At 46.0% G+C, this 24,939-nt stretch overlaps 1 protein-coding gene across 1 annotated transcript in view; it reads right to left on the bottom strand.

Annotated features, from left to right (window-relative positions):
* Positions 1–20,119: 20,119 nt before the first annotated feature.
* The window catches only part of Rcl1 (RNA terminal phosphate cyclase like 1), a 45,800-nt gene continuing 40,980 nt past the window's right edge, over positions 20,120–24,939 (bottom strand). Inside the window, exon 9 of the mRNA XM_038324874.1 lies at positions 20,120–20,824. Within this exon, the coding sequence (XP_038180802.1) occupies positions 20,674–20,824 (151 nt within the window). The 3' untranslated portion in view covers positions 20,120–20,673. The remainder of the gene's footprint in view (positions 20,825–24,939) is intronic.

The raw sequence follows: 24,939 nt of genomic DNA, 5'->3' as shown, positions 1-24,939 counted from the left end.
TGTTAGAATGTTTCTCCTAGGAACGCCCTGATAGATTCTCACTATGTAGCTCTTGCTGGCCTGGAACTCAAGCTGACCTCAAATGTGAAGACGTAAAGAGAGCCTCCTGCCGCTACTTCCTGAGAGCTGGGATTAAGGCTGTGTACCCCCACACTGGCCTACACACAAGATCTTAAACAGATCTTTAACTTTGAATAGCTTCCAATTCTTCATCTATAAAATTAGGAGACACTTACCTTTAGGGTGACTTTAAGAATCTCCTAAACTTTTGTAAGATTAATTGACATATGCTGGATGCTTGCCAGATTTTTCTGGATATGCCATGATTCTGGAGTGTTTCCCGCCCCCTAAACCACTGACTGACCCGTGGGAATTCCTGGTGGGAATCTGGTTGAAATTAAGACAATCAGCTTCTTGGATGTGGCAGATTACAAGCTGTCTTTATGTGATCCAGTGAAAGACAGGAGACAGGAGTGTGTGTGTGTGTGTGTGTGTGTGTGTGTGTGTAAACACACATATCATAAGTAATGTGTATATATATTATACATATTATATACATATGTATTATATTTGGTATATATGTTTAGCATTGTTAGATGCTAAGAAACAGGAACAAAACAGATCTTCCCTCGTTTGAACTTTTGACTTCCAAACCTGGAAGGCAATCAAGTTCTGTAGTTTTAAGGCATCAATGAGGGGTGCTTTGTTAGTAAACAGAGACATCCCCATACCATGAAGGCCTCCTGGGCACAGTGGGGACTACACTCACATCCTGTCAGGGTTGTGGTTTTATTTGGGTCAGAGCAGCTATCTCTAGCCACTTTCCACTCCACCCCTACACTCGCACAATTTGTTTTCATTTTGCTCTAAGGAAACTGAAGGCCTGGGTGGAAACTCCCGATAGACCAGCCCACAGTCAACCCCTGTGGAACTGAGTTCGGAGCCCAGTTTCCAAGGGACTCGGACATCTGAAGAAGATGCCATTTGTGACTAGCTGTGAGAAAGGAGAAAGGACACAATGACAGCCACACACTATGGCAGAGCCTGCAGCAAGGCAGGCGCCCAACATTTCTACGGTGTCTGGGCAGCGTGTGACAGCCGTGCTGAGAACACAGGGATTGTCTTTCTTTCACCCATCTACAGGACCTGGGAGGGCCAGCCCAGAGCACAGAAAGTGGAAGAGTGGAGGACATTCGGGAAGGGCAGCAAACAAACATACAAATTTTTCCGGGGGTGGGGGGTTGTTTTTGTTTTTTGGTCCCCCAGAGAGCTGCACACAAGACAAACCCCCAGCAAGGCTGTCTGGCCTTGCCAACAAGCTAATAGAAGACAGAGATGATTGGCGCACTACCCACAGGGGATAAGAGGCGCCCATGCTGAGACCAGTGCTGTCCAGCTGGAAATAGAGTCTCTGCGAGCTGCAGGAGAGGTCCGGACGATGAGCTGGCAATTGTTCCCCAGCCGCCCTGCAGAGCTTCCCTTTGGTGAGACCGCGCGGCGCGCGTGCGCGCACGGCCTCCTCACTAATCCCTCCAGCCCCCTGCCGAGAGGATGGGGAGGATCTGGGACGCAGCCTCTGACTCAGTGAGAGCAGCTGCTGGTTGCATTTAGTGTGCAGAGGGGAGGGAGTAGGAGTCCCTTCCTCCAAGAAGTAACCCGAGGGCACGTCAGAACAACCAAGCAGCCTCCTTCTGCAGATGCTTGGCACTCCGGGTTTCCCAGTGTTCTGGTGGGGTTGGGATTACTGTTCAAGTGAGGCCAGCATCAAGGAGAGCATCAAAATGCGGTGCCCGCCTTTAGGAGAGCCGGGTTCGGATGACTGAGACTGCACAGGCACCACTGAGTGGGGCAGGCTGCTCTGTGCTCCAGCAGGCTCATATAGGCCACCGGGGACCAGCAGCCACCATTCTCCCGCTGCCCCAATCCTCTCACCCAGTCCAATCCATCCCCCACTCTCTTCACTCTAAGCCATTGGTGTTTAAGAACTGGATGTGGGAAAGATGAGAACGCTACCCCACAGGCTCATAACGCACCACGTTCTATAACTTCAGACCATTCAGGAGCTCCGAGGCCACCGGAGAGTCCTCCCTGCGACGGGAAAGACATAAAATTCTGGGTCTGTGATATTTGGCATGGGGGAACCATTGCTTTCAGTTTTGAATACACCACTGAAGGGTATGCAAAACCTGTTGTGGGTAAGGCAGCAGCCGTACCCGTGCCCATCCATACCATACCTGTCACAATGGAAGAGGGTCAGCAGTAGCTGCCGGAAAGGCACTCACTTCTCTTGAGCATGGACCCCATGAGAACAAGCTGGAGAAAAACTGCCCAGGCTGAGGAGACGCGACCACGGGCTGGCTAGCTACCGGGTGCGTGGAAATGGCTAGAGCAAAGCAGCCTGAAGAGATAGATGGAGGCAGAAGTCGAGGTTCACCACAGGCACTCTGGGCACTTGACAGACATCACCCCGCCACTGCCTGGGACAACTACACACAATGTGGGAAGTGCACTGCTGAGCCCGGCACTCCTGGTGACAAAGGTAGGCACAGTAGGCAGGGCCTTCCACTGGCAGGAAGAGAGGGGATCCTATGGGCTTTCTGGCCAGCCAGTCTAACCCAAATCAAGAGAGCCAGATTCAGTGAGAGTCTCTGTGTGGTGGCTTGAACGATGATGTCTTAGTTAGGGTTTCTATGGCTGTGAAGAAATACCATGACCTTCAGAGTCTAGACTATTATTGCTATGGTGGGAAGCATTGGGGCACACAGGCAGACAGGGTACCAGAGAAGAACAAAGAGTTCTACATCTGGATTGGTAGATAGCAGAAAGAGAGAGAGAGCCACAGAGCCTAGCTTGGACATTTTAATCCCAAAGCCCACTCCCAAATGACACACTTCCTCCAACAAGGCCACACTTCCTAATGCCACTCCCTAAGCCTTCAAATACATGAGTTTATGGGGGCCATTTTTATTCAAACCAGTCCCCATAGCCTCGCATATTTGAATACTAGTCCCAGTCAGTGACCTGTTTGGAAGGATTAGGGGTGTAGTCTTGGACACTGGGAGTAGACTTTGAGGTTTCAAAAGCCCATGTCATTACCAGGTCATTCTCTCTGCCTTGTGCTTGTGGACCAAGCTATAAGCTCCCAGATACTGCTTCGTTGCCATGCCTGCTTGCCTTCTGCCATACTCCCCACCACGATGGTCATGGACTCTAACCCTTTAAAACTGTAGCCCCCCCCCCCCCGCAAGAAATTCTTCTTTAAGTTTCCTTGGTCAGGGTGTGTAGTAAGAGACCACTAGTTCATTTCCTGACCGTCCAGCAGCTCAGACCCGAAATAATCACACAGAAACTGTATTTATTTATTTTCTTGTTGTAGGAGGCTGCTTGTTCATCCCAGCCGCCCAGAACCAAAATAACCACACAGAAACTATATTATTTAAATCACTGCTTGACCCATTAGCTCTAGATTCCTATTGGCTAACTTTTACATCTTAATTTAACCCATTTCTATTGATATGTGTATCACCATGTGGCTATAGCTTACCGGCAAGATTCCATCTGGCATCTGTCTCTGACAGGGTTACATGGCTTCTCACTGACTCCGCCTCCTTTCTCCCAGGATTCAGTTTAGTTTTCCCCACCTAGCTCTGATCTACCCTATCACAGGCCCAAAACAGCTTCTTTTTAACCAGTAGTATTCACAGCATGCAGAGGGGAATCCCACATCCAGGGTGTGTCTTCTCAGCAACAGAAACGTAACCAGGACACTTGGAAAATAAGGTGGAGTGCAGAACAGGAAGACATCAGGTGTTTGCCCTCTGGCCTCCATACACACAAGCACAGGCATGCATACTCCACTCCCAGACCCTGCCCATGCATATAACACACACGAATGCAAAACAAAGAAAAAGGAAATCCTTGTCATCAGGAAGGACGGATACACAGAGACTTAACTTGCTTGAACTACTGAAAGGAGCAGCCCACCCATCCTCACCTGCTGAGACTGACACGAAAGACGATGTAGGGAGGAGCAACCACGCCCTCTCAACTAGGAAGGAAGGACTAAGCCTCTCTGATTCCTACTGCATTTTTTAATCTTATTTTAATAACTGTAATTATTCTGTCACTGTGCTTACATTTCTATCTCCCCTGAGTACACTCCATGACTGGTCTAGTACCTTCTGTACAAGGATTTCTCCCTTATTTCTGATCCCCAACCCATACCTTTTCCTCCGGCTCACACTTTACTCGCCATTTTCACCTCCTCCCATTTCCTCCTCATTTCACTAGATAATTACTGACACCCTTCGCTCTCAAGGGTTATGGACTACATATCCCATCAGTACCCTGGTGCCACTGGCTCTGGATCATGACTGGGACACCAGTTCAGTCTACAAATAGCTTCTACTGAAGGTTGACACCAGGACTGGTGCCAAATTGTTCAGTCTGCAATTTCAGTCAACTTCCCTCTAAACAGAACTGAAAAGAACTACCATACGACCCATTATACACTTCTGAGCATAGACCCAAAGAACTCAAAGTCGCGCCACAGAGATCCATGCACATTCATGTTTTTACCATGCTATTCACAGTGTCTAGGAAAGGCCTAGATGACCACCAATGGAAGGATGAAGAAAAAATGGTACATACACCCAACAGTATCTCATCCAGACTTACAGAAAAAGAGAAGCGCTTTACAGGAAAATGGACAGAATTAAAAAGTGCTGTATTAAGTGACATAGCTCAGATTTAGAAAGACACATGCTTTTTGTTTTCTCTAGATATAGATCTCTAGGTATAGATCTGAGCTCCTATCTCTCTCTCTCTCTCTCTCTCTCTCTCTCTCTCTCTCTTTCTCTCTCACTCTTTCTGTGTGTGTGTGTGTGTGTGTATGTGTATAGAAGGAGGACAGGTCATGAAACTAGAAAGGTGACCAAGAGTAGGGAGGAACCGATCTGGTGGGAACACACCAAACAATAGTAGGTAATAGAATATATAAGACCAAAAAAGCAGAAATGGAGGGCAAGGAGTGTCTGAAAAAGGGGGCGAAGAGAAGAGGGGTGCGGAGTGAGAAAGGATAGCTAAAGTGCATATAAAATATCATATTGAAGCTCCTTACTCTATACACTAATTTAAAAAAAATAATCAAAAGTACCCTCTCCACTATGACTTAGATTCTTAGCTGGGGTCATTCTTGTATTTCCTGGGACTTTCCCTAGTGCCTGGTTTCTCGCTAACCCCATGATGGCTCCTTCTTTCAAAGTATCTCTTTCCTTAGTCTCCCTCTCTGTCCTTCACCCAACTCAACCTTCCCAATCCCCCATGTTCTCCCCCTCCCCCCTCCCCTTCTCCCTTCCCCTACTACCCTCCCCCCAAAATACTAAGATCTTGTCTTCTTCCTCTTCCCAAGGGGATCCACATGTCTCGAGTCTCAGGGTTCTCCTTGTTTCCTGTCTTCTCTGTGGTTGTAGACTGTAGGCTAATCAGATTGATGGCTACCTTAATTGTCATCATAGAACTTGATTCAGTAACTGAAAGGAGCAGATGCAGAGATCCACAGCTAAGCACTGGGCCGAACTCCTGGAGTTCAGTCATTAAAAGGGAAGAATGACATTATGAGAAAAGGGGCCAAGACTATGATGGAAAACCCACAGACACAACTGACCTGGGCCAGGGGGAGCTCACTGATTCAAGACTGGCAATGGGGGAACCTGCATAAGACCAAACTAGGCCCTCCGAATGTGGGTGACAGTTGTGTGGCTTGGGCAGTTTGTGGGGCCACTAGCAGTGGAACCAGTATTTATCCCTAGTGCATAAACGGGCTCTTTGGAGTCCATTCTCTTTGGAGGGATACCTTGCTAAGCCTAGATACAGGCAAGAGGGCCTAGGTCCTGCCTCAAGTGATGTGACAGACTTTGTTGACTCCTCATGGGAGGCCTCACTCTCTCTGAGGAGTGGATGGGAGATGGGGTGGGGAGAAGATGGGGTAAATGGAAGGATGGGAGGGAGAGGAAACTGAAATTGGTATCTAAAATAGGATTGATTTTTTAAAAAAATAATTATAGTAAAATAATTAAAAGTAAAATTAAATTAAATGAAAACAATCTTGAAGCTAGAACACCCTCAAGTACACTTTACTGTTCCAGACCCTGGAAGTTAAAGAGATAAGCAGACCATTTCTCCTTCTGTATTGTATAATTCCACATGAAAGCTCCAGGAAGAAGCTCTGAGAGATGGGGGAGGAGGTTACCAGAGTGCATCACCTGGTCCAAGCTGGTCTCCCACAAAGTCTCACATTCTTTTTTTAAAATATTTTATTATATATACAATATTATGTCTGCTGTATGCCTGAAGGCCGGAAGAGGGCACCACACCCCATTACAGATGGTTGTGAGCCACCACGTGGTTGCTGGGAATTGAACTCAGGACCTTTAGAAGAGCAGGCAATGCTCTTAACCACTGAGCCATCTCACATTCTTATTGCATCATGATTTAGATGGACTAAACAGGATGCTGACAGACAAAGCCCATTTTTACCTGAGCGTGTCTGAACTGTTTTCAGTCACTTATACAAAAAAAGGAAGAAAGAAAGAAAGAAAGAAAGAAAGAAAGAAAGAAAGAAAGAAAGAAAGAAACTACACTGAATAATTTTAACCATAAGTATAGTTTTCATGGGTTTGGGTAACAAAAGATAATTGATTTGCCTTTGCTGTGACCAGCAGCAACTTGGAGAGGAAAGGGTTTATTCTGATTACATTAAGGAAAGTCAGGGCAGGACTCAAGTTGGAGCAGAGGCAGGAACCCTGGAGGACTGCTACCTACTGGCTGTCTTTCATGGCTTGTTCAGCCTGGGTTTTTTGTTTTTTGTTTTTTGTTTTTTTTTTTTTGAGGTAGGGTTTCTCTATGCAATCCTGAAACTTGCTCTGTTGCTGTGGGATAATGCTTTTGCATACTGTAAATATTTGTCACTTGCATTGGTTTAATAAAATGCTGTTTGGCCAGTAGCCAGAGAGGAAGTATAGGACAACCAGACTAAAAGAATTCTGGGAAGAGGAAAGGCTGAGAGAGAGTCACCTGCCAGACACAAATGAGGTTGTCATTGAGAAAAGGTACTAAGCCATGTGGCTAAACATAGATGAGAATTATGGGTAATTTAAGTTGTAAGAGCTAGTTAACAATAAGCCTGAGCTTATGGACCAAACAGTTTATAATTAATATAAGCCTCTGTGTGTTTCTTTGGGACTTAACAGTTGCAGGACTGGGCAGGACAGATACTTCTGTCTATACTCTGTAGAATAGGCTTGCCTTGAACTCACAGAGATCTGCCTGCTTCTGCCTCCCAAATGTTAAAGGCATGCTTCACAAGCCTGGTTACTTGTTCTCTTATATAACGCAGACCTACTTGCCCAAAGGTGGCACTATTCACAGGGGGCTGTGCACACCCACATCTATCATTAATCAAGCGAATGCCCCCACAGACATGGCCCCAGGATGATCTGATGGAGGCGGCTCCTCACCAGATGTTTCCTCTTCCCAGCTGACACCAGACTGTGACATCTGGACAGTGAGAACACTACAGTGAACAGAAAGGCTTTAGTTTTCTTTTAAAAATAGGAAAAAATCAGGGGTTGCCTTCCCACCCTTCCCTCACAGTGTTCGTCCTGCCATCTCTACACAGACAGGCACCAAGGTAGATGTGCTGGTGACACCCAAGCCCTGTGGAGGCACTTCCAGATCTCACTTGGGTTCATGCTCCAGGTTCACCATGGGCTGTGCAACCTGGAGCCTCCTGGCTTTTCTAAACACAACGCATGTCTGTGAGGACGACATCTGTAAGGCAGCAATACGTTCAAGTCAAAGCAGACAAGGGACCCGTTGGCAGGCAGCTGCTCTGAGAACAATACTCCAAGGAGGAGGAGGCAGGTTAACTAAAGCAGCGCTGGAGCGACAATCACCTGGGCGCCTCGCTCTAACCTTTTCAAGGATGCAGGAGCACCTCTTTTCAATTCCCCCAAATCTTAGACTTGTTTTTACCTGACAGAATCCGCTGCCCAAGTAAACACTACATGAGGGAAGAACGAACAGTTCCATAGTATTTTATTCGTGGGTTGTTTTTGATTTTTTTTTGAGACAGTCTTGATATATAGCTCAGTGTCTAAGGATTTTATTGCTGTGTAGAGACACCATGACCACAGCAATTCTTGTAAAGGAAAACATTTAATTGAGACGACAGCTTACAGTTTCAGAGGTCTAGTCCATTATCATTATGGTGGGGAGCATGGCAGATGTAGGCAGGCATGGTGCTGAAGGAATGGCTGAGAGTCCTACATCTTGCAGGCAAAAGGAAGTCAACTGAGACACTGGGAGGTATCTCAAATATAGGAAACCTCAAAGCCCGCCCCCACTGGTGACACACTTCCTCTATCAAGGCCATACCAACACCAACAAAGCTACACCTCCTAATACTGCCACTCTATATGGGAGCCAATTACATTCAAACTACCACACCCAAATTGGCCTTGTGTTTGCAATCCCCCTGCCTCAGTCACCTGGTGCTAGGATTTCAGGCATAACATGGATTTGCACACTATTCACAATAGCAGTGGTTCTTGGCATTTGGATAAAAAATTCCACAAAATACACATGGCCTATCCTGCACTCTGGCACTCAGAATTCTGGCAAACAGAACGGACAAATCAGAGGACTAGATTGGCTGGCCCTCTCCTGTTCACCTGAGTCATCCTCCTTTTGCCAAAGCTATTTTTCATATTGTAATGAAAGTGCCTGCTTGATGGAGGACTTTCATTGGTTAATTAATAAAGAAACTGCTTGGCCCAATAGGTCAGAACATAGGTGGGTGGGATAGACAGAACAGGATTCTGGGAGAGAGAAGACAGACGCTTCAGGCAGTCGCCATAGGCAGTGGCCATGCTTCTCCTCTCCGAGATGGATGCAGGTTAAGATCTCTCCTGGTAAGCCACCACCTCGTGGTGCTACACAGATTACTAAATATGGGTTAAAGCAAGATGTAAAAATTAACCAATAAGAGGCTAAAACTAATGGGCCAGACAGTGTTTAAATGAATACAGTTTTCATGTAATTATTTTGGGTAAAACAGGTGTGGCAGGAAGCGGCCCTCCACCGTTCCTTCTACACCTGCTACGCCATCCCTTCTACCCAAAGGTATTTGCCATGTGTTCTTTCTCTCTTCTCAGGGAAAGGGATAGGGCCCGCAGTGATTCAGTTATCCTAGCCTGAGTTGTACAGGGGTGGGCTGAATCATACACGCTCAAGAGACAAAATTCAGGACTGAAAATAGCATCCACTTAGGCAGGAAAGCGCTCCTAGAGTGTACACACACACAGGAGTGACTGCTTCAAGAAGCACCCGTGTGAACTCTCCATTTTTGAGAACTCAGAGTAACTACCCAGGCTCTTTGCTGGAGAGCCCATCCAGAGAACAGGCTAACAGCATTCATGACAAGAGCTCATTTTACGTACAAAAGCATCTTTCCAGAAACCCACTCACAAGGCCCAAGCACTCTTTCCCATTCCCAGAAACCAGGCTTTTTGCCCTGAAAAGCCATATTTTTTCCAAGTTTGGTGGTGCAGATCTGTCACCCCAGCTACTTAGGATGCCGAGACATGTTCAGAGCCTTCCTGGGTTACAGAGTAGGCTCAAAGAGCCTGAGCTTAAGAAGTCCCTGTCAGACATACACCCACACCCACAACCCCTCACACATACACACATATACACACACACACACACGCGCGCGCGCACACACACACACACACACACACACACACACACACACAGGACTAGAGATGGAGTTCAGTAGTAGAGCACTTGCCCAGCATGCTCAGCTTTGTATCTCAGTGACATGCTAGCATGGAACACCCAAGTCAAGATTTCTCTAAAACACAGGCATCTGAGGACTCAGATGTGACTCGGGTCAACCACAGACATACAGCAGGTCCTCATTTCTCCGGGGTCCCTTTCCCCAAGTATTTCTCCCTAACTTCTTTTGACCTCAGCTTGCCAAGGACTCAAAGTGGGCTCTAGGGGCACACTGATGAATAGTCAATGCGATTCTCAGAAAACTGGGGTCTTTGTAACAATCACACAATTGGAAAAAGGAAAGTTCCATTCTAGCCACACATCTGAATTTTCTAATTCCTGAAAGCCCAGACAAGGAGATATAGCTTGGGGCCTGATGGGATAAGTAACTATTGGTTTGAAACTCAGATACGTGGATTGTCAATGTTATAGGTAGGGAGGGGATAAAGCCTGGCTTTTCCACCTCAAGTCCCTTAGGTTGCTCAGCTTCTCAAAAAAATTTCAGTCAAGAACTTATTGTGGTGACACATACCTGTAAATCGAGCACTAGAGAGTCTGAAGCATGAAGATTGTGAGTTCAAGGCCAGCCGGGGCTGCGTAGTAAAGCCTTGTCTAAAAAAAGAAAAGAAAAGAAAAGAAAGGAAGGAAGGAAGGAAGGAAGGAAGGAAGGAAGGAAGGAAGGAAGGAAGGAAGAAAAAAAGAAAATGTAAGATTACTTTTTCTAAAACAATACTACTGTGCCAGGAACACCTAAATTTCCACCTTCAGAATAAAACATTATGTGGCATTGTCTAGTTATAGTTTCTAATGCTGTGATGAAACACCATGACCAAAATCAAGTTGCAGAGGGAAGTGCTTATTTGGCTTACACTTCCACATTGTAGCCCCTTATTGGAGGAAGGGAGGACAGGAACTCAAACAGGGTTTGAAACTGGAGGCAGGTCATGGAATGGTGCTGCTGACTGGCTTGCTCAGCTTACTTTCTTACAGAACCCAGGACCACCAGCCCAGGGATGAAATGAAATGCTACCCTAATTAGTCTTAATAATAAAAACCTGGAGTCAGATATTGGGGTAAAAGCTGAAAGATCAGGGAAGTAAAGGACCAGCTAGCCACCTCTTACTTTTCCAACTCCTCAGACCCAGAAGGGCTGAGCTCCCGTCTCTGCCTTGCTTTCTCACTTCCTCTTTTGGCCCAGCCTTATCACTTCCGGTCTGTGCAGTCCTCCAGACCTCCATGGTTAACTGGGGGCTAGCTCCACTCTCTGACCTCCAGGCCAGCTTATTTGTCAGAATGCAAAGAAAATATCACTACACAGGGATGACCCCACCCACAAGGGGCTGGATCCTCCCTCTCCAACCACTAATTAAGGAAATGCCCTACTGCTTGCAGCCCCACCTTATGGAGGCATTTTCTCAATTGAGGCTCCCTCCTCTCAGGTAACTAGTTTGTGTCCAGCTGATGAAACTAGCCAGCACAGACATTAACAGTTCTCTTTTCAGAACGGGGACAGGTTCAAGCAGTTCGAGGTGGCAAGTTACACAGAACATTTCAATTGCATGACTATAAATTTTCACAATGTTAATGTACTCACTTCCGGGGTGGGGGCTGCAAAGTGTTCCAGGTCTGCCTATATAATAAGCCCATTCCGGGGAAAGCCCAACATGTCTCCACGGAATGCCTTCTTTGTAGCATGAATAATAAAAACTCAGAGACAGATATCGGGGTTCAACCTGAAAACCAGAAAAGCAAAGCAGCCAAGCCAATAGAGAAGTCTTACCTCTATCAAGGCTGGATGACTGCAGACTAAGCAGACTAAGCCTCTCTCTCCTCCCATTTTATATTCCCTCTAGCACTGGGATTAAAGGCATATGACTCCCTAGTACTGGGATTAAGGCGTGAGCCATAACTAACTGGACTTTTTCCTGCAATGGTCTTGTGTAGCTCAGGGTAGCCTTGAACTCACAGAGATCTATCTGCCTTTGTCTCCCAAATCCTGGGATTAACAGTGTGTGCCAACACTGCCTGACCTCAAAGTGACTTAGTTTTGCCCTTCTGATCATTAGGCAATCTTAATTTATTAAAACATAAACATCACTGTACCTCTTGGGAATACCAGAGACCCCACGTCAAGCCCAGTCTTCTAGTCTAGAACACTGCCACCAGCGAGAGAAAGCAAACCAGCAGGGCAAGCCCTTTGGCCACCATCACTGCATCAGCATCCATGAAGTCTCTTTTCCAGGCTACAGCCACTTCCTAAATAAGGTGCTATGGCGGAGACTGCTTGTTCGTTCCCAGCTGCCCTGACCCGAAATAATCACACAAACTATATTAATTACAACACTGCTTAGCCTATTAGCTTATGCATATTTCTAGTTAACTCTTACATCTTAAATCAACCCATCCCTATTAGTCTGTGCATCACCACAAGGTCATGACCTACTGGCAGGGTTAAACAGACTCCAGCAAGCATCCTTCTCCTTCAGCAGCTACATGGTTTCTTGTTGACTCTACCCTCTCTCTCTCTCTCTCTCTCTCTCTCTCTCTCTCTCTCTCTCTCTCTCTCTCTGCATCTATCTGCTTGGAATTCCTGCCTTGCCCTATTCTGCACTGCAATAGACCCAAAGAAGAAGCTTTTTTGTTTTATAGCCTATGGTATTCACAGCATACAGAGGGGAATCCTACATCAAGATGGATGCACAGATTTTGTTTTGTTTTGTTTCTTTGAAGATGGGGCAAAGGGGACTTTAAATTCTTAATTGCTGCCTAGTTTTTAATATCAACTTGACATAAGCTAGAGTCATCTGAAAGGAGGGAACCTCAACTGAGAAATTGCTTCCATAAGATTCGGCTGTAGGTAAGTCTATAGGGCACTTTTTAAGGCAGAGCCGCCATGGAGAGCATGAGCTGACATCTGTATGAGGATGCTCTCTTTACCCTAGCCAGGTCCTACCTCCTCCTGGTACACTCTCCACATGATGCTCCCATATCATGAACTGGTCATGGACACTTCTTGGTGTAGGTCACCAACCACACTGCTGTTCCTCTTTCTAGCCCAAGAATACTACTGGCTAAAATGGTCACAAATTTCTTTAGTATCTATCTGGGCATTAGCCTTCCTTACTATAGTTCTAGAAGATTCTGGATGAGGACAAGGGTCAGCAGGAAGTACTGTTGTCGGTTGTTTATGACTCTTTGATGTAGATGGAAGTTTCTATCCCACCCAGTCCCATAGCCATTCAGTCCCAAATAAACCCAGAGGCTTATATATCAGTTATAAACTGGCTGGCCTATTGCTCAGGTTTATTACTAACTAGTTCTTACAACTTAAATTAACCCATAATTTTCATCTATGTTTAGCCATGTGGCTTGGTACCTTTTCTCAGTAAGGCATTCTCATCTTGCTCCCTCTATGGGTGGCAACTGACTCACTGTCTTTCCTCTACCCAGAATTCTCCTAGTCTGGCTGCCCTGCCTATACTTTCTGCCTGGCTACTGACCAATCAGTAATTATCACCTATAGCATTTTCAAAAGCCAGAGACTCAATTATTTGTCTAACTTCTGAATTTGGTATCATTCTATTTACTGTTGAAGTAAATCTTTGTAAGAAATCTATGAAGGTTTCCTTTGGGCCCTGTATAAACTTTAGTAAGTGACTCAATTTTCTTCCCCACTTGTCAAATTCTGTCCCAAGCATTCAAAGCTGCTATATGGCATAAAGCCCAGGTGTGGTCATCATATAGAGACTGTATTTGTACATTTGCATAATCTCCCCCTCCAAGAAGTTGGTCTTGGGAGATTTCCATACCTCTAGCCCCATTTTGTTGTTCAATGGTTTTAGCCTCATCTTTCCACCAGGTCATCCATTGTAGTTGAGGACCAGGCTCTAAGACTGCTATAACCAAGTCTCTCCAGTCTTTTTTTAAAATTAATTATTTATTATGTATACAATATTCTGCCTACATGTACGCCTGCAGGCCAGAAGAGGGCACCAGACCTCATTACAGATAGTTGTGAGCCACCATGTGGTTGCTGGGAATTGAACTCAGGACCTTTGGAAGAGCAGGCAATGCTCTTAACCACCGAGCCATCTCTCTAGTTTTGAGGGAAAATTGTATCACAAGTTGACCATAAGTTTAACATCTGCTTCACAAAAGGTGAATGTATGCCATACGAGACTATCACTTCCATGAATCTCCTTAAATATAACATTTCCACAGGATTCCAGTGAGCACTTAAACAGCCTTGGGGATATTTGCCATTTGGCAGTTCCTGTAAGGTGATTGGACATATTAAGGTTGGTTGTCTGAAAACCTTAGGCTGTTCCTCTCTTGTAGCCAGAGGCCACTTGTTCGTTTCCCGGCTGTATAGACCCACAATAATTACACTGAAACTATATTAACTCCAACACCGCTTGGCCAATGACTCTAGTGTAGTACTAGATGTGAGGCTAATTGCTACTACATAGAACAGTAGAAGCCTGAGTGGGTTTTAAGGCAGCTAACTAGTCTGGCAGGAACCACAGTCCACTGGGAGAGAAGGAAAACCCAGCCAGCAGAGCAGTGACTCTGGTCTCTTGTAGCTCTGACCTACGCCGGTGGCTTTTTTGTGAATTTGTGTCCCAAAACTTGCATACCAGATGTAGCACGAATTCTAATTGGTCTTAATAAAAGTGGGCTCCAGGAATCCTGACTGAATGCACTAAGCTCCTGTCTCCTCTCACGCCTTAGCCTTATATTCCTCTCTCCACCCAGTCAGATCCCTTCCTGTCTGCACTTCCCAAATACTGGGATTAAAGGTGTGAGCCACCTCTGCCTGGTTCTGTTTCTTTTAGACTGGATCAATCTCCTGTAGCCCAAGGTGGCCTTGAATTCATAGAGATTAAGTCTGCTTCTGACTCCTGAGTGCTGGGATTAAAGGTGTGTGCCACCACTACCTGGCCTCTAAGGGTAGTGATTTAGTTCCATACTCCATAAACAAAATATCACTACAAAGGCTCATGAAATAAGTGCTTGAACTTCACTTCCTTTCATAGTAGGGTTTGTTCATATCTTAATGGGAAAACCGAGGCTCAAAAAGACTGTAAATTGCTCAAACGTAGGCCTCGGCTATTAGATCCAACCTGACTCTTGGATTTGGCTGACCTTTTCTACTACATGATGTTTCATGAGGCACCAGACTGGCTCAGAAAAAACATACTGGCTTATGCAGTCTGAGAACTGCACACATTGTTTTCTTTCTGGGTGGAAATGGTTGTTCCTTACCGCTGTCTGGCAAAATGAAGAGGGAGCTTTAGATCTACCTGGCAGTTCTGAGCCAGCCAGGGCTTTCATTCTGCCTTACTGGCTGGAACACATAGAACTTCCCTGGGATGCCTGTAGGCCTCCTTTTTAACTCTGTCACCTTGTTATGGGGCAGTTTGACCTCAAGTTGCATGCAGGTGCCATAGCTTATATCCGGTCTGTTAGCTGAGCACCTCCAAGGACTAGATGTAAAGATAAGCCCTATGACTCATGTTGACATTAACCTGTTAGATGAAAAACTACTTGGAATATACACCAAGGACTGAACAGCCAAAAAATTATCCCAATCTCAGATTATTGCTTAATAAATGCTTTTAACACTGGTGTGGGGTGAGGCAGATGCTCTGTAGTATCAGAAGAAACTAAGGGTCTGAAGGATGGCGAGGCAACCCAATCTCAGAAGCCAAAGGCTTCCCTCAAAATGACCTTTAAAAAAGGCTTAAAAACCATCAGGTTACTAGTCACCCCAAATATTAGAAGACATACCCAGCGCTTAACACTGTGAGTTAAACATGGAAAGGCAATTACCCGTATGATGGATGCCATGTAAGGGGTCGAGGGCACCTGTGAAAACAGGGAGAAGGTGGAGAGGAGCCAGGGCCTCTCCCAGGAACTGCTAAAACTGAGGAGGCTCAGAGAGAAGAGGGAAGGGCTTGGTTTAAATTCCTAGGTCTTCTGAGCATCATCAAACAACACACTAAAATGCAGCCTTACTCCAAACCTCTACAACTTCATAGTTTTCCCTTTGAAAATTGACTGGGGGCCAGACATTTAATTCCCTGACAATCAGTGTCCTTACAAATCCTGTGACCGTGGTTTCCAAGGGTATTTTTTATTGTATTTTAATTTTTAAAGAAATTTTTATGATTTACTTAACTTTATTTTATGTGCATTGGTGTGAAGGTGTGAGAAACCCTGGAACTGGATTTACAGATGGTTGTGAGCTGTCATGTGGATGTTGCGAATTGAACCCAGGTCTTCTGGAAGAACAGACAGTGCTCTTAAGCACCAAGCCATCTCTCCAGGCTGGTTTCCATAGATTTTTACAATTAAGCTGGAAAGCATTTATTCTGCTTTCTGGGTATTTAAATATTTTTGCTCTTTGCAATTTGCCACCAGTATTACTCCCCCCCCAACCACCATTTCCTGCCAATATTCTCATAGTTATAAATCTTAGACATGATGCCTTCATTCCCCAGCGGGTAAAATAGCAGTGACCCACAGAGCTCTAGACAGAGGGAAGCATGTGTCTGGGGAGGGAGTTCTAGGAACTAAACACCCTCAAGTTGCTTGTCATAACTGAAGCTGGATCCCTTCACATAGCAAGACAGCTAGACACTGCAAAATCCACGGCCTCTAACATCCTTTCGTGAAGACTGAGAGCTTCAGGATGACCGGGCACACCCAGACACAGCAGCAGGAAACACGACTGCCCTTACTTCAAGACCAGCAGCCACCCTGTCCTAGCCAGGTCCATCAAGGGGACAGGTAAGAGCACCATGTGCTGTCACTGGGCTGGGTACTTTCATGTTTAACAAGTGCACCATTTCCTCCCAAACTGTAGCAGAGAAAAACTCACAACCTAACCAATCTTAATAGTTTTTGAATGTGAGGTTCTTTGAAGCATCGGAGATTGTGGAGAGAGGACTAAAACCTATCCTGAGCCCTCCGGGAACCCAATGTCAGAATCACCTAGGATGTTTTCCAACAAGTACAGTCAGGACCTGTCCTCCAGGTTGGGTCAGACTGTCTCGACAAGCAAAAGCCAAATATGACAAGGACCTAGAGCAGTCCTACACCCAGCACCCTGACAAAATGACAACTTCTGTTTGAGTAAAGGAATGATGTGGCTTCATCCGACAGATGTCAAATACCGATAAATCATTCCGCTCAAATGACTTCTTAGTTGTGGCCAACAAAAGCACATAAAGACCTGGCCTGCTTCCTGACACTGCCACTGTTAGTCACTTCTAAAGAACAGGCTGGGGTCACCTGAGTGTGAGGTTCTGACTAAGTCCTGGCCTCTTGTCTTTGCCTGGATGAGTGGAAAACGGAGACACAGGCTGGGCACAAAGACCGTAGAGCTGAATCCCCATTCCTCAGACCCGCTACAACCACATGCTAAATTCGTAAGTCTCCATCCAACGCAGAGGCAACTCTTCTCACATCCTTGATTAAAGCCCAGTAAATCCACGTATTCAGCCTACCCTGCTCCCTTCTCAGCCAGGTAAGTCATTCCTACTACATCACCAAAACTTCAGAGTCCCTTTCTCCAATGGAGTTCAGTGACCTTCTGTACTTAAGAGTGGCCTATAATCTCAAAAGATAAACTGCAGGGGGCTGGAGAGATGGCTCAGAGGTTAAGAGCACTGCCTGCTCTTCCAAAGGTCCTGAGTTCGATTCCCAGCAACTACATGGTGGCTCAGAACCATCTGTAATGGGGTCTGGTGCCCTCTTCTGGCCTACAGGCATACACACAGACAGAATATTGTATACATGATAAATAAATAAAACATTTAAGAAAAAAAAAGATAAACTGCAGCAGAGCTTTGTGTCAACTTAACCAAGGTCAGGGTAATCTAAGAAGAGGAAACTCCAACTCCGAGTAAGAAAATCTCTTGGATTGATTAGCCTGAAGGCAAGTGGGCGGGGTGGGGGGGCACTTTCTAGACTAAGGACTCAACCGTAGGAAGGTCCAGTTCACTGTGAGTGGGGCCAGCCACAGGCAAGGTAGTTTGGAGTCCTGTAAGAGAGCAGGCTGAGCTGAGCGAGCCAGTAAGCAGCATTCCCTGTGGTCTATCCTTCAGTGTCTGCCTCCAGGTTCCTGCTTGAGTTCCTGCCCCGTCTATGACTAACAAAAACCCTTTCCTCCCCAAGCTGTTTTTGGTCACTTTTATCACAGCAATAGAAACCAAACAGGATAGGCCAAGACAGGAAGCCAAATTCCCACATCAGATCTGCCAAACAGAATTCAAACACAGAACTAAGCACTTCCAGAACAACTCCTGGTGCGTAGAGCTAGACCAAGACCAGAGTGGACAGAAAGAGCCGAGCAGTCTCCAGACAGCAGCCGGCAGAAGACTCCTGCCTACCAAAGGGCGCTGCTTTGAGAAACTGAAAAAGGACCAAGAATGGCTGTGTTTGTGTTTGTGGGGATGCAGCCCTGTGATCATCGTACTCCGGAAGCTGAGGCACTGCAAGTCTGGACTATTTACTAAGACCCTGTCCAAACTGGGGGGTGGGGGAGACCTCGCTTTTCAGTAATATTCACCCCTGCTCCCAGATGTTCCAATTCCAGAAGTAGCTGTCGCAGAGGGCTGGAACGCACCAGACACTCCAGTGTTTAAATCAGACACAGACAGACATGTCCTCCCTGCTGCTTGCGACGATCTGCTTGGGCTCCTACCCGCTCCCTGATACTGAGCAACAGTATCATTCCCAAAGCAATATGAAAGAACCGGAGGTCCCTTTTGTTCTTAAAAAGATAGTAGCTGGGCAGCTGCGTGTAGCTGCGCGGAGACTCGCGGAACACGTGTGACCAGGGCGGCGGGTTAACTCGCACAGACCCAAAAAATAGACATAAAGCTTTATTAAAGGGGAGAGGAAGAGAGGGGGGGGAACAGAGAAGGGGGGAGAGACAGGCGCGTGTGCACATGCAAAAGGGGGCAGTGAGAAGAGGGAGAGGGAAGAGAAAAGATTCAGGATGACTCCGAGAGACCAGAGGTCGCTGGGAGTGGGCGTGGAAAGGGGCGGGAACCAAAAGAATAACAGTCCCCATTGGAGAAAACCCGGCAGTTCAAAGCAACATGGCCACTTTGTTCTGGTTGAGCGGGTCTGATTTAAAACAGTGGTCTCAAAATATACGGTAGACGCGATTCTAAGATGACCAAACACTAATTCAGAGTGTCACGACTGCCTAACCATAGACATGAGGGGTGCCCGGGTGGGGCTGCTGTACCACAGACTGTTTCAAGCTAACGTTCTCTCCAGCTGGTGTCCCGAGAGGAGGTCAGATGCAGCTTAAATGTCAAGGATTTGACACACAGCCTTGCAGGCTCGAAACAAGGGGTCAGGAGAAAGGGAATGCTGGCAGAGCTCACAGGTTCTGCACTTTTCCCCAGAGCCTTCAAATGAGAGCCCGAGGTGCTGACACCCTGACAACCACCTTGTGAGATGTCGTGTGGGGACTTTAGCCACACCTGCCACACTGCTGACCTACCAACTCTGGAAGGGTGAGCGAGTATTGTTTTAAACCGTTATGCACCAACAGAACACGACTATAACATGGAAATCTCTGGGCTCAAGGTCAGATCTCCAGCTCTGCTCTTCAGTCAGCAGCAAAGGACACTGCCCTTTCAATGAAAAGGAAAGGGTCCTAAGAAAGAAGAGCGAGGCCAAGGCCACCCTGACTTCCGAAGCCTGTCCCAACAGGGAGAACGCAACTGGTCCCATACGGTGTACACGTCACATATAGAATCTACTGATGGGGGGGGGAGATCTGCCATGGTCCTGGGACCCCTCCACATTCTCATCGGTCTCTGCCTAAGTCCCTTTTCAAAACTGTGCTTGCAGTAAGCAGTTCTGAGGGGTGAAAAGTCTTTTCAGTAAAATAAAGAACAGACTTGCTAAGAAAAAGAAGAGTCCTCAGCATCCCGTGCCTTGCCTGTGATGCAAATTTTACTACACACACAGCTGCCCAACCAAGCCCTTCCTTCTACAGCAGGATTTGGCAGTAGGAAACATCCGTTGAAATATATTTATGCTGCCTGTTATGCTATAAAGTTCTATCTCTGACCCAGGACTTTGATAGCTAGGACTCTGCTGGCTTCCATGAAACAGGAATATTAGCTTACAAGTAGGAAAGTCCTAGACCCTGCTTGTGATGGCTTTAAACCAGATCTACAGTTTTTGCATTATAAACATCAAACAAAAAATCCTTTCAAATTTTCTTATGGAAATAATTTACACTCTAGTGATATTAGAAGAATAAAAACAAAATTTATGCCATACCTAGGATACAGAAAACCTCTAAAGACACCCCATAACTGCCCTCCCCTATCCCAACCTTGCAAACACAGCATACCAGATGAAGTTCAGCATGTGCCCACACAACTTGTTCACAAGACAAGGGATAAAACAAATGTCTCAGCCCCTGGCATTCTCAAAGTTTGTCATGATCAACAGAGGGCTTCCACACTCACTGCAGCATTAGTCCCCCACAAAACCACAGTCCAAAGACACAGGAGTGTTCTGGCAGCATGACCACTTCCTGAGGGCCCCTCCTCCAGGTGAGTTGGGAGGCTTACAGCGTGGGCCTCTAAGGAATGCCACTGTCACTGGAGAAGCAGCTGGAGGTCACATGGTAGAGAAGTCTTTTATTTGCACATCAGTATTTTCAGTGGTAAATTAGTTATTAAGCCCTCAGTGTTACGAGGCTGTCCTGTCCAGGATGGACACATATGGACTTGTCCCTTTGGTCCTTCGCAGCTTCTGCTTCATCGGTACACAATGGAGCCTTATGTTGCGACAGTGTCACTTGAGAGTCTTGCTGAGGTTAGAGAAGCCAATACCAACGCAGGTCATCAGCACTTTGTCCCCACCCTTGAGTTCTTCACCGCACGGCTTGGTTTCAATTTTAAACATAACCTGGAAAAAGCTCTTCAAGTGCCGCAAAAATTCTATCCTAAAAGAAAATGATGAAAACATTCATTTTAAAAGAATCTCTGCCCTCTTAAAAGCTAAGACTTTAATTTTTGAGACTAAGAAGACTGAAACTAAAAATATCTAATCAAAACCGCTTAAATAATATTCAAAGGCTGCCAGCTTCTCAAGAGGATTAGAGCAGCCTGCAGAGACACACACGACTGCAGCAAGGTTAAGTTGGCTGGAAACAGAGGCTAGAGGTTAGTGCAGACACCCAGCCGCTTGGTCCCACACGCTTGTTAGAGGAGACATAAATATGGAGGTAACTTTGAGTGGTCCGTACAACATTTACCTCCATGAGTCACAGCCTCATGGGGTAAAAAAGATGAACAGAGGCTATTTCTGAGACTGAACTCCAGCAACTGCCTTCCACTGTCTCAACGATATTTCCCAAGTGTCTCTGTTAGCTCAGGCACTGTACTAGGTTCCTGCAGTCAAATGAAAGGATGAACAAAGAAATGCTTCCCCCTGACAATTTCCATCTGCTGGCACAAACTAGATAAGTAAGTTCAGTTTTAAGAACAGTTACAAAATTTTAAATAAAGCAACAGAGGAGAAGGGAGGTTGCGGATGTGGCTTGTGGAAGAGCCCTTGCCTAGCAGAGGGGAAGAGCTGCATTTGTGCACAGTTAGCAGGAGACAAATGGTAAATAAGGCACCAGGGAGGAGCTCACAGTGAACACTGTCAAAGATTCATGAGGCTGTTTCTTACCATTTCCTGTAAGAGAAAGAACAGCATTCCTGTCAAGGGGACCTGAGGCAGCAGTTTTTCAGGTGGGCTGCAGGGCCTCAAGCACAGCCCTACTAAGTTCAGAATGACCTGGCTCACCTGGAACATTCACCAAATACATACGAGGTTCCTAGGAGTTGGAGGAAGTGTCCTCCTGGAAAAGCCTAGACTCACAGCACATGCAAACGCATGCTCTCCTCCTTCCTTTACTCTGTGCTGTCAGAGCAAAGGGCCAGGAATCTACTATTGCAAGCATCCCTGCTGGGTCTCATCAAGCAAGCTGAAGAAACAGCGCTAAGTGAAATACCTGTTCATCTGCAATAAAGCGTCACCAAGACGCTGCCTGTGGGGTGCTGCTTCCTGACCCAGCCAACCTCCCTAGCAGCCACACAGTTCTAGGTGCACATGGATTGCCCAAGGAACTTAAAAATACTGATTCCGGATGTGCACATCAGTGGAACAGAACTGAGGGTCAAGAAACAAACCCTCAAATTTAAGGCCAAGCTAACAGCTTGATCAGGAAAAAATTACACAAATGATATGGGAATAACTGATTATTCACAAGCAGAGAACTGGACCTACCTCTTCCTCCCATTACACACAAAAATGAACTCAAGCACTTCAAAGGCCTCGGTAAGAGTTGAAATTCTAGGGTAAACCTCACTACTGTTAGATACTGAGCAGTTTCCTGACAACCGCTGAACCAGAAACACCAAAATCACAGCAGTCAGAGAAAATATAAAGAATTCTTACTACAATTGAGGAAGGCAATTAAAACGCCAGGTAAGAGATCCAAGCAGAATCCCCTTAAAGAAAAGTAAGTAGCAAGCATGTGAGATGAGGCTCTGGATCTTCTGCCATTCGGGAAATGAAAAGGCAAAACCGCTAGAAGAAACCACTCCATGCTCAGCGGGACGGCAGCACTAAGAAAGCCACACAGTCACAAGCGTGGTGGAGCGGGAACAAAGTACTTCACAGGCTCTGAGAGCAATGTAAAGCACCACTGCTTGGGAAACACCAGCCCCTCAAACTGAAGCAGGAGAGGAGTTAAGTATGGTCCACCACCTAGAAACATGCCTGAGAGAGTGAAGCGCACAGCCCAGGAAAACAGCCGCACACACAAACATTTGTAACAGCGCTGTTCATAAAAGCCGAAAGCAGGAACAACCCAAATGGCCACCCACTGCTGAGAGAATAAATGTGTCAAATTCAATGGGTGCTACCCAGCTTTCTAAGTGAAGTGCATGTTACAGAGATGCTACAACATGGACAAGATTTGTAAACCGTGCTAAGTCAAAGGTGGTCACTAAGTACCACACATTATATGACTTGTTTTCCATGAAATGATCAAAACAAAAACCTTATTTCTGCAGGGTTTAGTGGTACATGTCTTTAATTCCAGAACTTAGGAGGCAGCGGTAGGTGGATCTATATGAGTTTGAGGCCACCCTGGTCTACAAACAGAGCTCCAGGATAGCGAGGGCTAAACAGAAAAACACAGTCTTGAGAAAGCAAAACAACAACAACAACAAACCTCCATTACTGAGGCAGAGAGCTGGAAGAGTGGGCAGAGTGGGTAGAGACCACAAATGTGTACAGGGTTTCTTTCCGGGTGATAAAAATGTTCTAAAATTAGACTGTGGTTATTCAACTCTATGAGCATACTAGAAACTGTTAAACTGTACACTTTAAATGGGTACACTGTATGGCCATGTGAATTATACTGAGATATGGCTGTTTAAATAAATACTAATTTATGAGTTTTTAAAAAGCGTACTGATCCCGGATCTTACCTCTCATCAGTTATGTATGAGAAAGTAAGGATAAAGCCTGCTGTGGCGAGTAATGAGCCTCCCCTGTGCTTCTGATCCAGTCACAGGAGGGGAAAGATACCAAGAGACTAAAGGGTGGCTGAGCAACTCACCCTGTCTGAGCTACCTGGCATGTCACAAAAAAGGAACCAATCACTAAGCTACTTGGTAGAACCAGAGCTCAGGGGAAATCTACTTTGCTGTCCCTCCATCTAAACACACAGGCGTCATCTTCATAATCCAAGCCCACTGTTAACTCTTCCATGGAGCCTTTCTCAGCACAAACACCCATCCGTGTGATTTTTCCCTCCATATGGACTTCAGTGTTCCCTGCTTACGAACTACTTAAGTTATTGCCACAACTGTGCCAACCCCTGCACACATCATCTATGCGTCTACGGTGCATACATGACGTTCTCTCTGTGCTACTGAAGGGATTGAATAACGAAGTACCAAAGAGAACAGAGGAGTTAGGTAACAGAAATGACTTCAACATTCTTGGTCATTAAAGGAAGTCAGTTCTCCCCGGCTGGCTTTCTGGTCTTACTAACCATGGGAGCATTTTCCTGTTTTTCTTTTTCCATCCTATTTCTCTACCCATCGCACCACCTTCCTCTCGTCTTAGAGGAAAAAGACAACAAAGACATGACCCCCACAGATAAATAAGCCCCATCTGTGGCCAAACTTCCAGCTGGCAACAGCACAGAAAACACCAGGCCCTCCCCCCTTCTGCATGCCAAGGGGAAACAACTTGTCCCTCACTGCTGTGGTATACTAACACGGGCCTGAGGCAAGCATCCCTCTGGGTCTCTCCCAGCTACCTCACTCTGAATCATTCAACTGTGCTCAAAAAACCAGACGCCCTCACAAGCTGGCAGAACTCCTGAGGACTTCAGCCTGTTTGGTGTCTTGGAGGGTGGGCGGGATGCAGAACTGAGTGTGTGGGCCTGTGTGTGTGTGCAGCCCTGAGGGATTTGTAGCGTTTGGAACAGTAAAGAAAAGCAAAGGCTGTTTGGGCTTTCTACATGGTCTTCTGCCAACTGTTGAAGCTGTCTGAGGAAGGCTGCACCAGATGGGGCTGAGGTATGTATAAGAATGTCCTTCTCTCATCTCCAGCCTCCTCCCCACATCTGTAGCTGGGGTATTCAAAAGCAAAAATGAAGTTGAAAGACAACCAGGGATGGCATTAAATCCAAACAGCTTCTTTAGCAAAGGAAAAAACTGACCTTAGAGCAAGGAGCAGCTTTTCTTATAGGTAAGCCAATCCAGGCAACTGTAGTTTTATACAACTTTTAAATAAAGAATCTTAACTCTTCACTTGACAACTGGATCTATGACTTGCAATGTTATTTTTCCCCCAGAACTAAGTGATTCACTGTCAAAACAAACAAGATTTTTCTATGAAAGACTCCAGTCTATCTGACAAGCAAGTTTCAGAATTCTGGAAGCAGAGATAATTGTCTCTGTAGATTTCCAAAGGTTGGTTGTTCCCACTGCCACTGTCAACAGGTAAGGACCATCTGCCCAGAGAATCCCAACAAGCAGAACTGGACAG

The sequence above is a fragment of the Arvicola amphibius genome, chromosome 1 (assembly GCF_903992535.2).
Source record: "Arvicola amphibius chromosome 1, mArvAmp1.2, whole genome shotgun sequence".
NCBI lineage: Eukaryota > Metazoa > Chordata > Mammalia > Rodentia > Cricetidae > Arvicola > Arvicola amphibius.
This window is presented reverse-complemented; position numbering and strand designations above follow the sequence as displayed.